The sequence below is a fragment of the Vidua macroura genome, chromosome 3 (assembly GCF_024509145.1).
Source record: "Vidua macroura isolate BioBank_ID:100142 chromosome 3, ASM2450914v1, whole genome shotgun sequence".
NCBI lineage: Eukaryota > Metazoa > Chordata > Aves > Passeriformes > Viduidae > Vidua > Vidua macroura.
Window position 1 is genome coordinate 59,273,581 of NC_071573.1, and position 17,425 is coordinate 59,291,005.

The following is a 17,425-nucleotide window of genomic DNA, read 5'->3' on the forward strand; positions in this document are numbered from 1 at the left end:
GTCATGAAGTAGCTGGGTTGAAACTGATTTCTTTACAAACAAACAAACAAACAAACAAATACTAGTATTAAAATCAAATGGAACTAAACCGTTTTTATAGAGTTCTTATCTTAAAACATGTAGGTCCATAAGCAAGTTTTCTATGAACTTGTATCCTGTGACTGAAGGAACATTTGGAGCTTCATCTACAGCTGACACTCTGGTCTATATGCTCTGGTATCCAATAAAGGCTAAGCTCATGTTGAAACCCTTCCTTCAGCTGCAAAATTTATAGACTTTTTCTTTACTCAGCTGCCTGTTTTCACACACACAGAGAAATATTAAAAATTATAGTAACTTATCTTTGAGACCTCTGTCAAATCTAGCTGAAATCAGGCAATGAGTTCAAACATTACTACGAGGGAATGTATACAGACACTCACACAGCTGCATCTATATCCCTGTAGATACAAAAAGATAAACCAAGGCAACTTTTTTTCCACATGAAAAAGGGGTATAATTATATTTTGGTAAATAATAAAATGCATCACTTTGTACAGAAAAGCAAGAAAGCAAACAAAATATTTTCTTTAAAGTCATTGACATCTATATTTAAACCTGTTACCTCTTTTCCTTAGCACATTTGCAAGTTCCTGTCAAAAGTACAAATTGCTTCAGTCAGACTAAACATACATTTTCTGTTTGCAAATATTTTGCAGTAAAATTGCACTCAGCAGCAGGGTAGAATAATTTCATTCATTGTTCTCTTGAAGTGTGTAGAACTCTTAATTTTAAGAAACTTGGGCTGTTGAAGCCAGCTGCCAGCACTGTGCCATTGCTGTCGGGTCTGTGCCCTTAACACAAGAGGTCAGTGGACCAGGAGTTCCCAGCCATATAAATTACTTTGGAAAATATGTTCATTGTCTTCAAAATTGAGATAAAGCCACTAATTGTTTTACAGTCAGAGTAAAGTCATTATTTACCTTTCTGTGTGCTGCTGGTTGCTTTTGTTCATTTCTTGTTGCCTTTTCTTTCCTTGTTGCTGAACTGTTGCTCAGAGGCAAGGGCTGAGGAAGGTGCAGGATGCTCGAGGAATAGTTTAGTCCCCAAGAGACTTGCAATGTAGACTGCTAGATAAAGTGAACAGCAGTACGAGCACTGCTAGCACTACTGTGTACTGGTGTGTACACAGTAAGCATCTTCAACACTTAACTGTTCCTGCAGCTTTTGGCACATGGTTACAGCTGTGTTCCTCACTTTTCATGGGTTACCATTATATTCCTCCCTTCCATTTCTTCAGTGTTGTATTTCAGGTGGCAAATGAACACTGCATATGGTTAATTAGCTGAGAAGATGCTGAGTGCAGTTAGCAAGAATTGCAAGACAGGGTGGTAAAGAAGCGTGTGTTAGAATATTCAGAATTTAACTCAATTTTATTCATATCTCAGATGCGTATCAATTTCTGCTTTTTAGAAGGAAATCAGCACCTTGCTATGAGTCTTGACCAGGCATTAGTTAGTATGAATTTTAGCTGAGATTTTGAGTGGTTAAATCCAATGGTTAGTGTCAATTCAGTGGGTAAATTTAGAGGTTAAAATGTGCATTTCCTTTATCAGTCACCTGCACGCAGCTTTGAGGCTGGGCACATCTATTCTGTCTCCCTTTAACAGACCAGCAATTCCCACTGAATTTCCCAGTGCCTGTGGCAAAGAAATCAGCAAATCAGCCTGTTCAGCTGTGGTTACCAGAGTCGCTCATCTCTTGAGCAAAAGCTGTGGCTGTTCAGGGTCTGGGTGTGGCTACAAAGTCGGTCAAGGAAGTGTGTGTGTGTGTCTCACCTGGTGCAGTCCTGTCCACAACAGTGAGGTTGCGCACGGTTAGGCCAGGCACAGAGGTCTGCTCTTAACTGTGTGCCATGGACATAAAACTGCACAAAAGTGAAATTAAACAGCTCTCCCCTTCACAACCATTAGGATGATACAGCATGTCCTGGCCCTTTTCATAATGAGGGCTGAGATGTTTGCACAGCCCTCGGTTCACAGCGAGTTGCTTTAATTAAAGCTAACCTAGCCCACGCATGAACCCGACTGGTGAATTTGGGTCGCCTGGAGGACGCGCCACCTTGTCCAGTTATCTCGGGGGAAAGTGGGGGATGAGAATTAACACAATCCAGGCTGCACGGATGCCCGAGGCAGCTCAACACCGGCCTGTGGGGGATACCCAGGGAAGGGTGGCCCCCGCGCTGCCTGTAGCTGTGCCCCGGGCCCTGCTGCCGGCCCCCGCAACTAGCGGGGACGGAGGGCTTGGTCCGGGGGACGGAACTGCAGCCCCTGCCGCAGCTCTCCTGCTTTCGGCAAGAAAGTACCCAGGTATCAAACGGAACCGAGGGTTGGTATTGAAAGAGCAAGTGAGGCGGAAATTTAAAGCCCCTGTGCTAATAATAACAGTATAAATAACCGAAGACATCTTGTAAACAGTGCGGTCATAACCCTGAAACATTAAACAGCGCGGTGGGATCTGGCGCATCAGCTGCCGGCGGCCGCTGCCGGTGCAGGGGGAGCGCCCCGCACTCCTGTTTATCTCAGCCTCATCTCCCACGGGTGCGCTGATCGATAGAGAGGAGATGTTTAAGTTAAAAATTCCCGGTGCTGAAGACCGACTGCGCTTCAGATCACTGTTCCTGTCCCCGCGGAGCGGAGCGGCCGGAGCGACGGGGACGGCTCCCGCAGCGTCCGGGCGCCGGGCTGCGGAGCCGGGCCGGGCTCCTGCGGCGAGCTGCGGACCCAGTCTCTCCCTCCCCCAGGGCTGTGCTTCAGGTCTTTAGCTCCGGGCAAGCAGACCTCCTGTGGCCCGGGGAGGAGAGGCGGGATCCCCGCAGCGCGGCCGCTTCGTGGAGCGGCAGAGCCGGCGGAGGCTCAGTCCTTCCCCCGCCGAGCCCGAGAGTCTCAAACGAACACTTAACACCGCTCCGTGTTCAGTACAAAGGAAGGTTTATTCACAGAAATAGAGCAGAATCTGCTTGAAGAAAATATATCTATATATCTTTAGGGTGAATTACTTCATAGAGATGACTGTCAAAGTCAGTTTTTCTAGGCATCTACATATTTCACAGGTCTCAGACAAAAGATACACGCGGGGTAGGTTTTGTTTGATCTCTGTCTTTTCTCTAGTAGCTCTTGAACCAGCAAGGCTGTGGTTGCAGGACTCGACTGTACACGCATTTAATAAAGTTAAATAGAGTCGGGATCTCTCGGGGTGGATGGAGTCTTTGTTAGGGCATATTTGGTCTCCTCTGCGCCGGGAGAGTGTCTCTCCCCGTGGCTCTGCCCGGGGCCCGGGGCAGCGGCGGGGCCGCGGCGGGTCCCTGCCCGCCCCGCCGCCCGCTCCACGGCCGCACCAGGACGGACGCTGCTGGCCCGGCCGCGGGGCTCAGGATGCCGTCGGGCCGCACAAGCGGTTTGTGTTCACCACTTCTTTCAGGTCACTCTCGGGTTTGCCGGCTACCATAAAAGGCCAAGTCTGTAGCCAGGAAAAGACACGAGTGGGAAGGGGGTTACACATGGAGAAATGCACATTGCAACGCTCGTATCGCCAGCGGGTCCGGCTCGGGAGCGTCCGGGGGGACCGGGCCCGGCATTCCCCACCGCAGCCCACTTCGGGCAGCGCTCAGCGGGACTCGGGCAGGGGCAGTTGCCACTGGCTTCGGCAAGAACCCTTTTGCCTTTCCCCGGCGGCTGATGCCGCTTGGCCTCACAGCCCCGGCGGTCCCCACCGGGCGTCCTCGGGGCGGCGAAGCCCGTCTGATACACGGCAGAAGGGAGGGAGAAAGGAGCCGCCTGGCTCCGGCACATTCGCATGCCCCCGGCATAATCGCCGCGGGCACCCCTCGCGTTTGGTCGAGACCGGCGTGGGGGCTCCGACCCGCGGGAGCCGCCTCGCCTCGCCGCGCTACCCCGGGCACAGGAGCTGCTTGGGGCCCCGACAGCCCCCCAGCCGCTCTCCCTGGCCTCCCGCGGCTTAGGGAGCATGTTTTGGTGTGCCTCTGTGTGGAAGAGGAGGGAGGTTATATTTATTGGGTGCTGGTTTTGTTTTATTTGTTTTCCTATGTTGTTGCACTGAGGATTTTGTTTTTAATCAAAAATTATCTCCCAGGCCTTAGCAGCTGACACAGTGGGTAACGTACTTTCCCCCAGAGTCCAGAGCTCAAAAGTAGAGCCTGACCTCAGTGAAATGTCCCCAGCTCCCCTCTGTGATCCATTTATGAGTCAGGGTCTGCACGTGGGCAGTGTAAAGGCTGTATGTCTAAAAAGAGCCCAGGCAGATCTTGCTTACCCCTGGTTTACATAATTTGTATATATTTTTAGAGCTGGAAACTGGGTATTTCTGGCAGCCGGGTATGGTCGGGAGATCCAGGGCTGCTCGGGAAAATTTTATGTGGTGGAAGCAGCACGAGGGACACCACACAGCCCAAGGAGAGTCATTGTGGAGTGTGCCTGGGGCAGACATCTCCTCTGGGGAGTCTGCATTGGTATTTATTTCTCGCCAGTTTACAGGTATAGGAGAAATTTCCTGGACTTGGAAAACCTGAGCGGTTGAGCACAGTACCCCAATAGAACTGTCTTTAAAAAGCTAGGGTTTGAGGACAATATTGTGTCAGGAGACATTGGGGTAGAGACACAGGATAAGAATAAATCCTGGGTCCTTCCTCAAACAGACCCTTTTCTACCCAAATTCCTGTACCTGCCCACTTGCAGTTAAAAAGCTGCCATCAACCCTCTGTGGTTTCTCAGTTGTTTCTGGGGCAGTAAAGTGTAAAGCCTGCCCCTGCTTATTTGTGGCCAGCGTGGCTGCCTGTCTCCTGGAAGGGATTGCTAGGAACAGCAGAGGGGGCTTAGGAGGCTTGGTGCTCAGGGCACGGGGCAGCAGGGCAGCTGGGAGCCTGTCCCCTTGTACAGCACCTCTTTCCACCCTGCTGGCACCAGGCTCTCTGTGAGAAGCGCAGCAAAGTTTTGTCCCCGCACATGCCCCATGCCAACTCCTCGCCCACCTCTCCCCATGCACACGCACGGAGTGCCTGTCCTCGGCAGACTCTGACTTACCAAGTTGACTGGGTGGATGTAGCCGTTCTCATACTTGTCATTGGCCAGGATCTGCCTCAGGTGAGCAATGTAGCTGGAGGCCAACCTCAAGGTGTCCAGTTTGGAAAGTTTGGTGTCTGGGGGCACCCAGGGTAGGGTGGTCTTAAGCCTGGAGAAGGCTTTGCTAAGGACCCTCATCCTCGCCCTCTCCCTGGCGTTGGCAGCATTTCTCTGTACCTGCTTTCCCTCCTGGCTCACTCCATTTAAAGGGCTCTTCTTGGGGGGAGCTTTTTTCCTCTTGCCCGAGGCCCCTCTCCCCTTCTGAGGGGAGCCATTCTCGCCATTGGATCCCTCCTCGTTGCTCTCGGTGGACGCCCCAAACTCTTTGTTAGTATCCATTTTCAGGCCATCGCACTCCAGCATCTCCACCTCCTGCAGATCTTCCACATCACTGAGGGACCCAGTGGACATGGTCTGGAAGATGCCAAACGACCAGCAGGAAAGGGGGGAGGGGGGGGGAAGAAGGGCAGCTCCTCAAATCTATTTCAAGGCGGCGTAGGAAAGAAGGGGCACCAGTGTTTTCCTCCTCTTCCCTCCCCGCCCAGGACTAAGGCACAATACCAGTCCAGAGAGGATCCCTGCCCTCCCGCCCCCCAACCCCGCTTTGCCTGTGTTTGAGGGAGGGAGTGAGATTGTGTGAGAGAGGGAGAGAGAGAGAGGGAGAGAGAAAGCCGAGGAATTTAGTGAGGACACTAGTAATTTATCTGGGGGATAAGAGAGGCGGATCCAGCCCAGGGGAGGGGCCCTGCCCACTGAGCACACCACATCCCCAATCACAGACCTTTGCACAGGACAGGGAATGAGGTATCCCAGCAAGCCTTTGCCGAGAGCTCGGGACTGGGATTCAAATCTTCACAACTGGACTAAAACAACTTACTTACTCTCTCTCCCCGTGCTCTGCCTTTCTATCCTCCCCCTTCCTCCTCCTCCTTCTCCTTCTCCTTCTCCTCCTTCTTTTCTCCTTCCCCACTTCCCTTTACAGCCCAGGGTTGCTCTCCCCCTCTCTGCCTCCTAGATGACCCAGGCAGCTGGTGTCATGATTCTTGATGAAAGCCAAAATGGGTCATGAGCAGAGAGAGCAGCAGATCTACCAGCCAAGCCTTCCAGGGAGCTTTGTAATGCGTGCCGTCAAAATGCTGTCCTGTAACCTAATCTGGGGGAGATTTGTGGATGATTATATTTGCGAACGCATCCTGTCCAGCTAGTTGCATATTCCAGGAAGGGAGTGCTCCGCTGCCTGGCCAGCAGCGTGGACCTTGCCGTCACAGTCCAGGGGCTGGAGGCAGGAGGATCTGACTTCTTCCAGCCTTCCGGGGTGACGTCCGACAAGTCCCGGTCCCTGTCGGTCTTTGAGTCCTCCCAGCTGTGAATGTTGCAGAGGCTTCCTGGTCCACAGGTGTGCCAAGTGGCCAAGATCCCAGCACTCTGTGAACCTCACTGAGCGGAGGGAGAATGTTGTTTCGCTGGGGAGGGTCTTTGTGGCTGTGGATAGAGCAGCAAGGGTGTGCATGAAATGAAGGAGACTGGGGTGGGGGGGTGTTATTGGATGGTAGAGTTCCCACAGAAAAAAAACCTTTACTTGGTGTGCAGAGCAGATGTCAGCGGTTTATTCCTCCATACCCGTGGACTGTTTTGTCTGCTGATTTGTGCATGCTCAAAAGTTGGGGGTTTTACCTGAATGAAGAAGCAAGATAAGGGATAAGGCCCCTCCTGTCGGACTGAGGGCATTAGGCTGGGCTCTGCAACCCCTGAAGCCAAACATTCCCAGGTTTTACCACAAGCGTGAGTGAGTGGGTTGCTGTGCAGCTTGAATGAACAGACTTATGCTGCCATTACAAACTTATGCACTTGTGTATTCAGCCTCAGCAGAGGAGACTTTTGAAAGCAGTTAACTTTGTACTATCACTTGTTCCCCTCCATGTGAAATAGTCTCCTAAATCCACATTTGGAGCCCAAAGAGGCCAATGAATCAGGAACTTGCTTCCATAGCTCCTTCCCTACTCACACTCTTCCTGAAACCTCACAGGTTGCCCTGCAGTCTAGGTTTTGAACACAAGGGGCTAAAGAACTGCACACAGGGACTGCTTGTATTGCAGGAGCAATTCCACTAATTCAGCTGCTTATCTGAGGATTCACATAGCTCCCGAAAAAAATTTGCAGCCTCAGATGTCACTAGTGGCTTCATAGTTAATCCAAAGTCACTGCAGCCACAGGAAAAGTCTCTTGCTGATCTGTGTAAGCATCACACAGAGTTTTCTGAATGCTCTAAAAAACCCAACAAAAACTGTGGAGGGCCAAGCTGGTATGTCTGCCGAGTGCTGTGTACTGTCTGCAGACTGCATTTTCAGTAGGAGGCAGAGTGTCATTTTTGATAGTCAGCAAGGAAGTCTTGCCTATCTCTTGATCCATCTTTCTTCCTTGGCTCCTGTAAGCCAGAAGAAAAAACAGTAGATCTAAACTTTAAACCTCGTCTTTATCATTTGTCTGGAAGATAACACCTTCCCCCTCACAATAGGATAAGTACATTAAGATATCATATCTCCAAGCCCTAGGCTCTTGGGAATTCAGTAATTTCTAAATTCATGTTGAGTTAACTGTGCCGTGTTTGTGTTTTCTCTGTATGTAAACTAAACTAAACAGATTGTCAGCATATCAGTCCCAGTTAATGAATTACTTTTTTTTTTTAATAACACTTCTGTTGCAAATCCAAAATATCAATAATCACCACTGTTGAGATTTATGAGTCTCCTTATTTTCTAGGCCTGATTGTTGTTTGTGCAGGTGGAGATTTAAATGGCCATATCCATTGCAGAGATTTATAGTCCAAGTGATTGATGTCACAGTTGAGCTAAAAGACTCTTACTGGAGCAAGGATGACAGAAAACCAAGTTGAAGTTGCTTGTGTCTCTAAGCATGAGTGACCACAGAGGACAAAATTCCATTAAAATTTCAGCATCAGAAATTCCCAGATGACAAAACAACTAAAACAATATATACTTATAGCCATTCCATTTTTAACTTTACGTTAGTACTTTCTAAACTTTTGTTGTAAAAAGCAGAAGGAACAATCTGGTTCTTTAAAAATGCCTTTAGTATGCTGCTACATATACATTCTGAATATCAAGATATGCATACATGTGTGCCATAAGCCTTTAGAATTTCCACACATTTGTAGTTTTTACTTCTTTATGTTTTTAAATATTCAGGATCATTAAAGTTGACCTAATAAAGGCCACACACATTTGAAGAGACACAGGGCATATTTTTTGTATTCATTTTGTGGAGATTACTGCATGTATGTAATGTATACTCACATATATATTATACATATATGTGTATGTTATACATATAGTATAATATACTTTGGGTTCTTTATGCATACAAACTATTATATGCTCTTAACACATTTATTCATTATTCCCTCTCCAAGGGGGGCAGCATGGGCAGAGTTAAAAAAACAACATACCTTCTAATCTACTTCCTTATTTGTTACATGACTTGAACCTTTACTTTTCCATCATTCCTGCTTCTTATGTCTCACCTGGCAAACCCAGGGCTTGTACCCCTAATCTGACTCCCAATTTCAATCCTTTTTCCCTCACCTTTAGCCCAGTCCTCCTGACTTTCTGAACAGTACCTGATTTGGAATAGAGACTGACAGGGTGGAAACCAACCCAGCCCTGTGAAAAGGGTAAAACTGGTGTGGCTGCAGCCACCCAGATAATGGTGAAACCCCTTGTTCTCCAGTAAGAAGAATGGTACTACACTGGCCACTGAGTTAATAACTGGCTGGGAAAGACAGATGGAGCTAAAGTCCTTTTGGCCTTTCCAGTGCATTTTTGCCTTCATTCACATTTTAAAAAGGAAGTTGAAATGCTGGCATGAGGAACATCAGTGCAAATCTGTGGATTTACCCTGTAGATTGCTTTCTCCTCTGCAGTGCTCTGGTTATGCAGGACCATGCATTTCTCTCTTACTCCTAAGTAATAGACCCACTAAGACAGGCCATTTAGGACGTACTGGGGGTGCCAGGGACAGAGGTTCACAATGTCTGGTCTGAAGGGTGTCAGATGAGGGACACATCTCACACAGGCTTATGCTGGTCTATGGCAGGTTACAAATTTCCCTCTAGAAAGGAAGTCCCACTTTTTATGCCTCCAGTCTTCCCTTTCATGTGCAGGAGTAACATGGTAATTTAAGATCAGCTTCGGGACTTGAGGCCAAGCTTTCTGCAAGTATTTAATGGTTTTGCATGACACAGCATGGTTTATTTTCTGATTTTCTGTGTCATTTATCAAGACACCATATTTTCACTACATATTAAACAGTCACTTAAGAACAAACTCAGACACCCAGACCTGAGGAAAACATAATCAGTTTCTGGTTTTGAAATTATTTGCCCAAGTACAATACAGGTGTATTCTTTGGAGAATAATGAGGAAGTCACCCACAGGCAGCCAGCTGATCATGAATTATGTTCAGTCAGGTTTGAGAATAATCAGTAAGAAAAGTGCAACTGTATTAGTGTTTTCAAGTTACCACTTTAAAAAGAAAACCTGGTTGCACTGAGATTTCTCATGGTTACTCTTGGTCTCACCCAGAAACCAAGTGAAATGGTAAAAGGACTTTAGAATCATACTTTAACATACCTTAAGTGAAATAATGCCATAATATAATATACACAAATAACTAACACTACTAGTATTAATAATATAAGGTATAGTAGAGTATGAACTGTGCTAGGGAAATTCATCAAAATTGTTTGTAACAGTGGAATAGCTTGTGGGAAGGGTCTGAAACCCTTTCATATCTCATTTCCAGTGCTGTATATATGTTTCAGCCACAGTTTTAGTTTGAAAGGTAAAAGACATTGTGAAAAATAACATAAAACAATAGACAAGGAAAAAAAGTAATGTTGTTGCCAAAAGAGTAAAAAGGATGTCCAGGAGAACTGGCCCAAGGGGCACATATTTGTATGTGACATCATCATCACTGTCCCTCCCCAAGAAATCCCAGTCTTTTCCTTCAGAGCCCTGAAAAATCAGAGCTTCTTGAGAAAGTCTTCTCTGGAATAGTTTATTATGAGGGAAAAAACCCAATCCAACAATATTTCCTTCTATGTTTATTTTAAATGAAAGGTTTTGTGGATACCTAGAATGGAAAAGTTTCAGTCTTATTGATTAGAAAATTTAAAAGGGAATAGTCTGTAGTTCCAAGAAAATTTATGTAGAAAATTATGCTGGAACCATAGTTCCATTTCATGTGATTTTTTCTAAACTTTGAAATATCACAAACCCATTGAAATTCTGGGAAGTGGAGTTCAAGAAAAATTTCTTCAGTGGATATTGAAAAAACACTTTGCGAAACCCAAAATACCTAATTCCAGATTTAATATTTCACTCTTTTTTTGTCACATTGATGACAAAATCTGTGACAAATGTAAACAGTACTTTTGTTTACCACAGAGAGTATCTGTACATATATTAACTGGATGACTTTTACCTCCCAGCCTTATGCCATGCAGTACTTTTTCCTTGAATGGCTCTTCAGAAATCAGCAGCACTGCTCACAAGGTAAACCAGTGTGTATGAACAAGAATAGCACAAGCTGCCTCTACAGAAGAAAAGCCATGATTAAATATCCTAATGCCTAAGAGAGATACCTACAAGAAGGTCAGTGTTTTAATCAGGAGTTGTCTTAATCATCAATTCATCAAATCCTGATGTGACTCACATCCTCCTCCTATTCCAGATCTGTGGTGAGGGCTTTGGGTCTGCTGCTGTGTTAAGCAATATCTTGCTGTGATTTAGAACCTGAGTACACCACAAACAAGAAGCATGTCAGATATAGAAGTTACCAAAGCAGAAACAAGACAGCTAATCCTTGACATGAGTGCTCAGCCCAAGCTTTCAGTGAACTGTTCACAGATGTGCTAGTGAATCTCCTTTGGCAGGATGCTTGTCTGAAGCAAACCTAGGAGAAATTAGCTCAGTTGGTCAGAGGATTGGACTAATAATAGGTCATGGGTTTGATCCCTGTATGGGCCATTCACTGAAGAGTTGGACTTGATGATCCTTGGGAGTCCCTTCCAACTCCAAATACTCTGTGAAACCTAAGTGGCTGTGTCATGTTTGTTTTATTATTTATTCCTCTACAAATTTATTCCTATATTATTTTTTCCTCACAGACAGTGAGGAGAGGTATCCTCTTCCATCTCTACTGCAGATACCATTACTAGGTATTGCTTCCAGAATGCATCTCTGAAATATTTTTACATTGTAAACTACAGACTCTTTTATGAAGTGGTCAAAAGAGAAATATGCAAAAAAGCCAGTAAATCGTATGTAAAGTAGTCATTGAATGATTAAAATGCTGGCCTAACTGTTTTGTTTTGAATATCTCTTTCTGTGATGTTTCTTTATTGCCTAATCCTTTGCATTTTTATGACTTTAGGACATGAAATTTGTTGATAAGAAATAAGTTCTCTTTGCCTTCCAGTTATTAGCACATTGGATCAAGTTTTGGAAAACAAAAGACTTTTTTCAGAGGAAAGTGTGGAAAAGAAGAACACTGTAGAGGAGTGGCAGGAAGAATGTCAACTATTCTGGTAAGATTTTATTACTCACATGGTTTATGGCATGATGTGTGTGTGCGTAGACACAGATTTTCTGGAATTCCTATTCACTTAAAGTGCTCACAATTTCTGAAAATCAGATTCCCACAGCATCCATCATTAAACACAGTAGGCTGGGCTATGTTCTATGTTCCCATCCAAGTGAAACATCACATTCTGGAACCCACTCTTTGTGGGCTGCTTTACTCTATTATAGATTGAGTTGGCAACAATTTGTGCTGCTGGACTCCCTTGAGCACTATTTGTCACAGGGGCTTTGCATTTTACATAGGTGGCCACATTAAGCCTTTAAAAACACATGCTGAACTGCAGTGACATAGCTGCAAAACTATTTTGGCTAAAAATACTGATATAATAAACCAGCAAACTGGCGATACTCAGCTAGCCACGTGTGTGATCACACATAGGGGTTCAACCAACTCAGCAGTCAGCTGAAGAGTGTATGCATTGTGGATGAGTCTGAAATGGGAGTGTTAGCTGGAAAGACAAAGGAGAAAGCAGATTACACATCCTACTCAAGTGACAAAGAAAGACCACAGTCACTGTGAATTTCTTTTGACTGTGATAGGCCTTATGCATGCCTCACAAACTGTGACTCTCGAGCTCCTGGAACATCCCCAAAGTGGGGTCATGGCACTTTGCCACAGTGCAGTCCTCTGATTTTATGGTGCGTATCGTAGTTCATAATACATATAGAAAATGGTGTTGTTTTAGAAAGCAGTATTGCAAAAGCACATAATAAAAGTCTATTTAAGTAATTTGGAGGAAAAAAATAGTTTTGACAATGAACCAGGGATAACATACAAAGAAGACCATAAACATGTGTTGCAGTGGAGTCCCACAAGGCTGAGAAAGGACCAAAGAACTGAAATTACAGAGGTGAGGCATGAGAAAAAGCCTCAAGTACAGACTTTGAAGGTAGGCTGGCTCTCTTTCTTCTCCCTGCTTTTCTTTTTTTCTTTTGTGTGTACAGATTTGGGGTGATGCTCAGACTCCCTAGTATGCAATTCTTAACTGAGGGTGTGACTAACCCAGAAGGAAAGCTGGTTAAAGGAGGAAAACAGAGAGATGAGTCATCAGACCTTCTGTTAGCCAGGTCCAGCACACTTGTGCAGTTCAGTAAGGGGAAATACAAAACAACATCTAAGAGCTTCTCTGAGTCTATCCAGAGCAGAAAATGCAAGTTTTTTAAAACTGCCAGGAAGTTAAAGCATCTGTTCCAAGGGATTAAAGCAGCCCTGGTTTTTTTAGAAAGGACAGAATGGGAATCAGATATGTACTTGCTAATTTTTTAAAATCAGATGGGATGATGGTTGAGGCTAGTGTGGAGAGGTATGTTAGCCAAGATCTCCTGATTTTAAACAGTAAGGAAGGATTTTGATGCCTTATTTCACCCTCCTTATCATTTCAGCTTGTTCCACCCTGAAAATAGACCTCTGTTTGCCAAATTTTGCACCAAAATAAGGCAGGTCTCTCATTCTCATGCAGGCTTTTTGGATTACATAGCAAATTTACCAGATATCACATATAATCCTATTTAACATATACCAAAATTTGCTGGCAGAAGTATCTTGATGTGTATTCTGTAAGGCCTGAACAAAGATGTACATCACTAGGATCTGGATTGACTGAAATTTCCACAGAGTGGAAAAGATGTGTAACATTGCACCCACAAGTTTTCTTTTAACACTGTGAATGAATTCCTCAAAAAGGTTTTCCATGTATGCAAAACCCTCACTCGGGAGCTGCTCAGCCAGTCTGAGCACAGGGCCTTTAAGGGGAGTCAGTGCAAACTTCCACAGGGCGCACACTGGATGTCTGGGGCCAGCTTGGGCTCTCCAGGGTGAGAGCTGTGTTTTGTCCTGAAGAACTGGCAGTTCCAGTTCTGGGAACTGCCTGGTGCAGCACCCATAGCAATACAACACATCATCTGTCTATTTCTCTTCCTCCCATGCCCTGACTCACTGTAGTCTTTCATCTCTCCTTGGCAGTGTGTAGCCAGAGCACCTTCTTGAGGTGCAAGCCCTGGATTGCTGCTGCATTTCTAAGTGTTGGTGGAATTAGTCTTATAGCTAATGGCTCGGTGACATGTCTAACACAACCTTGCTTCTACAATTTATGGTGCAAATTAACCAAGTGCAAACTTAGGCTAATTTAAAAGAGACAAACTCTTCTTTGATTAAGATTCTAGCCAGAAACCTGGCATATGTGCATTGATTTTGTCCTACGTTACAGGCTTTCTAAGTGTCCACAAAAGTGGGAACCTTTCTGCTCCAATCTCTCAATGGTAAAACAGGGATGAGAACGCTTCCCTGTCCTACAGAAACATTACGAGGTGCTTAGGCGCTATGGTAATGGATACAGAGAGTAGCTAAGATAAATAACCTGATAGATGCAAGAAAATGATTGATGTTAGAATACTACAAATATGTTGAAAGCCTAAAATATCTTTGTGATGTCTCCTCATTTCTTGAAATGCCAATTAACATTTTTCACTCAGATACCTGATGTTTACATTGGCACATTTTTATGCTCATGTGTCTTACAAAATGGATACTTGCCTCACTTTGATTTTAGATGAAAGCACTCATCTCTCAACCTCATAGTAATTCTGAAAGATAGAAAAGTTGCTTTCATAGGAAGAAAAACAATGAGTTTTGATCCTGGTAGTGATGAGTGACAAGCCAGAAGTTTAATAAACAGACCAGGAGTACCATCATTGGTAACACTATAGCACAAGTAGCAAATCACCATTGACTAAATTACTCCAAAGTCCCCAAGCTCTCTGTGAAGAAAAATAAAGTGTTACTTTGGTTTCCTGTAATCCTTCCCCAGTAAAAACACAGGATTCCCTTAGGAGAGTTAAAATCCATTACTAGGCTTCTTTATGCCTTTTTGTAACTAATTGTCTCTTCCATGAAGGGTCTTACTTCCTTGAACCATGAGCTAATGCAAACTCTCAGGGTGCAGTGAGGCTGTAGAGAACTCAGCTTTTATGCCCATCTTCTTCCTGAGTGATTTTTTTTTTTTTTTTTTTTTTTTTAGTTTCCCCACTCCACCTCACAGCTTTCTAAGACTTTCCTGGTACTTACCTGTGCAGTGGCCATGTCGTGTGCAGGATAATGTGCTCTGAAGCATCTCTTTGCAGGGCTGTGGAAAGCAGCCAGGCAGGCATGGCACCCAAAGCAGAGCACTTTGTACCACAAGCAGAACGAAGCTGGCTTTGTTAGAAGGAGGAATAGAGCTTCCTTTTCTTCCCTGACAGCTGAGCATACCCTCAGCTCATCAGAGCAAGCCTAGATCTTTTCTTCTCACCCAAGGTACTGCCTTTTCCTACAATAAAATATCATAACTACTTTTGTTTCCCATCATCGTATGCCACTCTTCCCCTTTTCAGACTGCTTGTGTCACAGCAAATTTATAAATTTTGCAGCTTGTTCTGTCTGGCTGTGTTTCTCAGCAACTTAAATAACTTATCTACCTGAAGCTACTAAAGAAACTCAAATAATATTCTCTAATTTTGCATTTGGATGGTCAAAGCACACATTTGTAACTCCATAAACTACATCTGAGCTGAGTTTGAGCTACTCAGTATACTAAAATGAATGCAAATTTTTATGAATAGGTAAATGTATTTATGAGCACAGTTGTAGAGGCCGGGCCCTGTAATATATCACGAGGCTCTTTGATACTAAACTTACTTGTACATATGGTATGTAATGATAGAAGTGACATGATGTGCAAGCAATTATAATAGTCAAGTAATTTCTTTATCAATCTGTCCCCTTCAATTGTGAACTATTATTATTACAGGAAAGTTGTAAAATACAGCTCTTGCTACTTGAGTTTTTTGGTTTCTTTTGAAGAAATGGATGAGGAAAGCTAAACAGCTCCAGAATATACAACCCTATACAAGGTGTTGGAGAGGGGGAGGGTGGCTCAGTGATGAATGACCAGTCGTTCAATTGTTTTCTTTCTTGCAGAAATCAGAGACAGAGTACAGTTTATCTTACCCTGACTTTTAGCAAGACAGATTGCCAAGCAAAACCTCTGGGTTGAAGTCATCCAACCACCAAGTAGAGTAAAGAGACCATTCCTGTTACCTTTACAAGACTGACCCCCACCCTCAGTGCCTTTTAAAAATGGTGTTTCTTTCTGAGGTTCTAATATGAACTTTGCCTACTTTCACACCATTTTTTATGCTGAACACAATATGGAATGGTTTATTTGGGGCCCAAATACTCCACTGTTATACAGGCTGAGACTAATTCATCTGTGTGCATCCTTTGCAAATGACAGTCCTGGGTGCAGAATTCCCCATCACACTGTGTTTAATCCTCCCCCATACTTTATTTCAGCTGCCACTGAACTTGTTTAGCCCTAATTTGAAGGTTTCAGGCCTGTGCTACTACACTGACATCAGTCAAACCTCTCTTTCACCTCATGGGTGTGAATGGGGAGAACTGTTTGTTGAGAGGTGAAAATCCCTAAGTAATGGCAAGCTGACTCCAAGACAGGCTGTCATTGTCCCAGATTTTTCCCTGCACTTCCCTTTAGTTACATTTTTCTTACCAACTCCATTCTAGTAATTTGGAACAATATTTCTGGATGTGGCATCCTGAATTTATTTTGCCCACATCTGAGAGGGAACATAGTTCTTAAGTGGCCTTAATCATGTCCTGAAGGTGACAACTATATTTCCCTGTGACAACAATAAATGAATCAGTAGATTAAGTCAGCCAAAAAGAAACTTGGCCAATATGCACTTTATCAAACAGTTTAATAAAATTCAGAGGAGTACAAAAGTCAGGACAGACAGAAAGAGTTAAAAGGGAAAGATGGTTGCACTTGCAGTATCTGTTTCTTGCAAGAGACCATAATGTGTTTATACAGCTCTCAGCCAGGCTAGCAGATAATTAAAGGAAAGGACTGACACTAGACACTACTCCACCTTATACACTATGGTGTGGGGAAAGTCACACAAGTGGATCTGTAAGAAAACAGCAGCAAGTTCCCTTCTCTTCTTTTTGACAAGCTCAATCTCTTCTATCTTGCAGTTAGAAGGATGCCTGACTTAGTCCACCCTGGTGGGAGGGTGTTAAAATATACGGACAAAGTTAGGGTCCAAGTTGATCTTTCAGCATTACAATCAAGTATTTTATAAATTCTGACCGCAGCAGGACAAACACTCTTCCTATGGTCCAGTTCCACAGGATGTACCCTCAACAACATAAATCCATTCCATTATCTGCCTACTCCTACAGCTACAGACCATACTTTCATCTCAGACATGTCTTTCAGTGAGATCAAGTATAGAGCTGAGTCCTTGTCTAAGCTCAAACAACCAGATTTTGGGTGGGGAGAGAAGTCTTGGTAATGATGTGATTTCGGTGCATGTTTGTGATCAGGGCAGTAATTACCTGTTTTCTGGCCATGTGAGGGGTCAAAGAAGACTATTCTCCTTCTGCACTGCCCAGACCACTTGGCCAATTTGTCAAGAATCTCATAGGATAAATATCTGTCTCCAGAGACCTTTATAGTGACAAATCCAAATAAATCAGAGTCACTTTTACTGAGCACTTCAGCAGACAGCTCAGATTTAATGAATCAGCCTTCAGACCCCCAAGGAAGATTTTCTTTCCCAAGCCCAAGCAGAACAAATATTCAACAAAAA

At 44.4% G+C, this 17,425-nt stretch overlaps 1 protein-coding gene across 1 annotated transcript; it reads right to left on the reverse strand.

Moving 5' to 3' along the window:
* Window positions 1-2,996: 2,996 nt before the first annotated feature.
* On the reverse strand, window positions 2,997-5,635 carry TCF21 (transcription factor 21). Its single transcript, XM_053973901.1, has 2 exons — window positions 5,079-5,635; window positions 2,997-3,498 (listed from the first exon to the last, which is right to left on the reverse strand). The coding sequence occupies exons 1-2, from the start codon at window positions 5,526-5,528 to the stop codon at window positions 3,409-3,411; spliced, it is 540 nt and encodes a 179-aa protein (XP_053829876.1). The 5' UTR covers window positions 5,529-5,635; the 3' UTR covers window positions 2,997-3,408.
* Between the last annotated feature and the right edge of the window lie 11,790 nt (window positions 5,636-17,425).

Excerpts from the sequence above, each read along its gene's own strand:
- TCF21 (XM_053973901.1), bottom strand. The coding sequence starts at position 5,528 with ATGTCCACTGGGTCCCTCAGTGATGTGGAAGATCTGCAGGAGGTGGAG. Across the intron at positions 3,499-5,078 it reads ACATCCACCCAGTCAACTTG|ACTTGGCCTTTTATGGTAGC; the intron begins GTAAGTCAGAGT and ends TCCTGGCTACAG.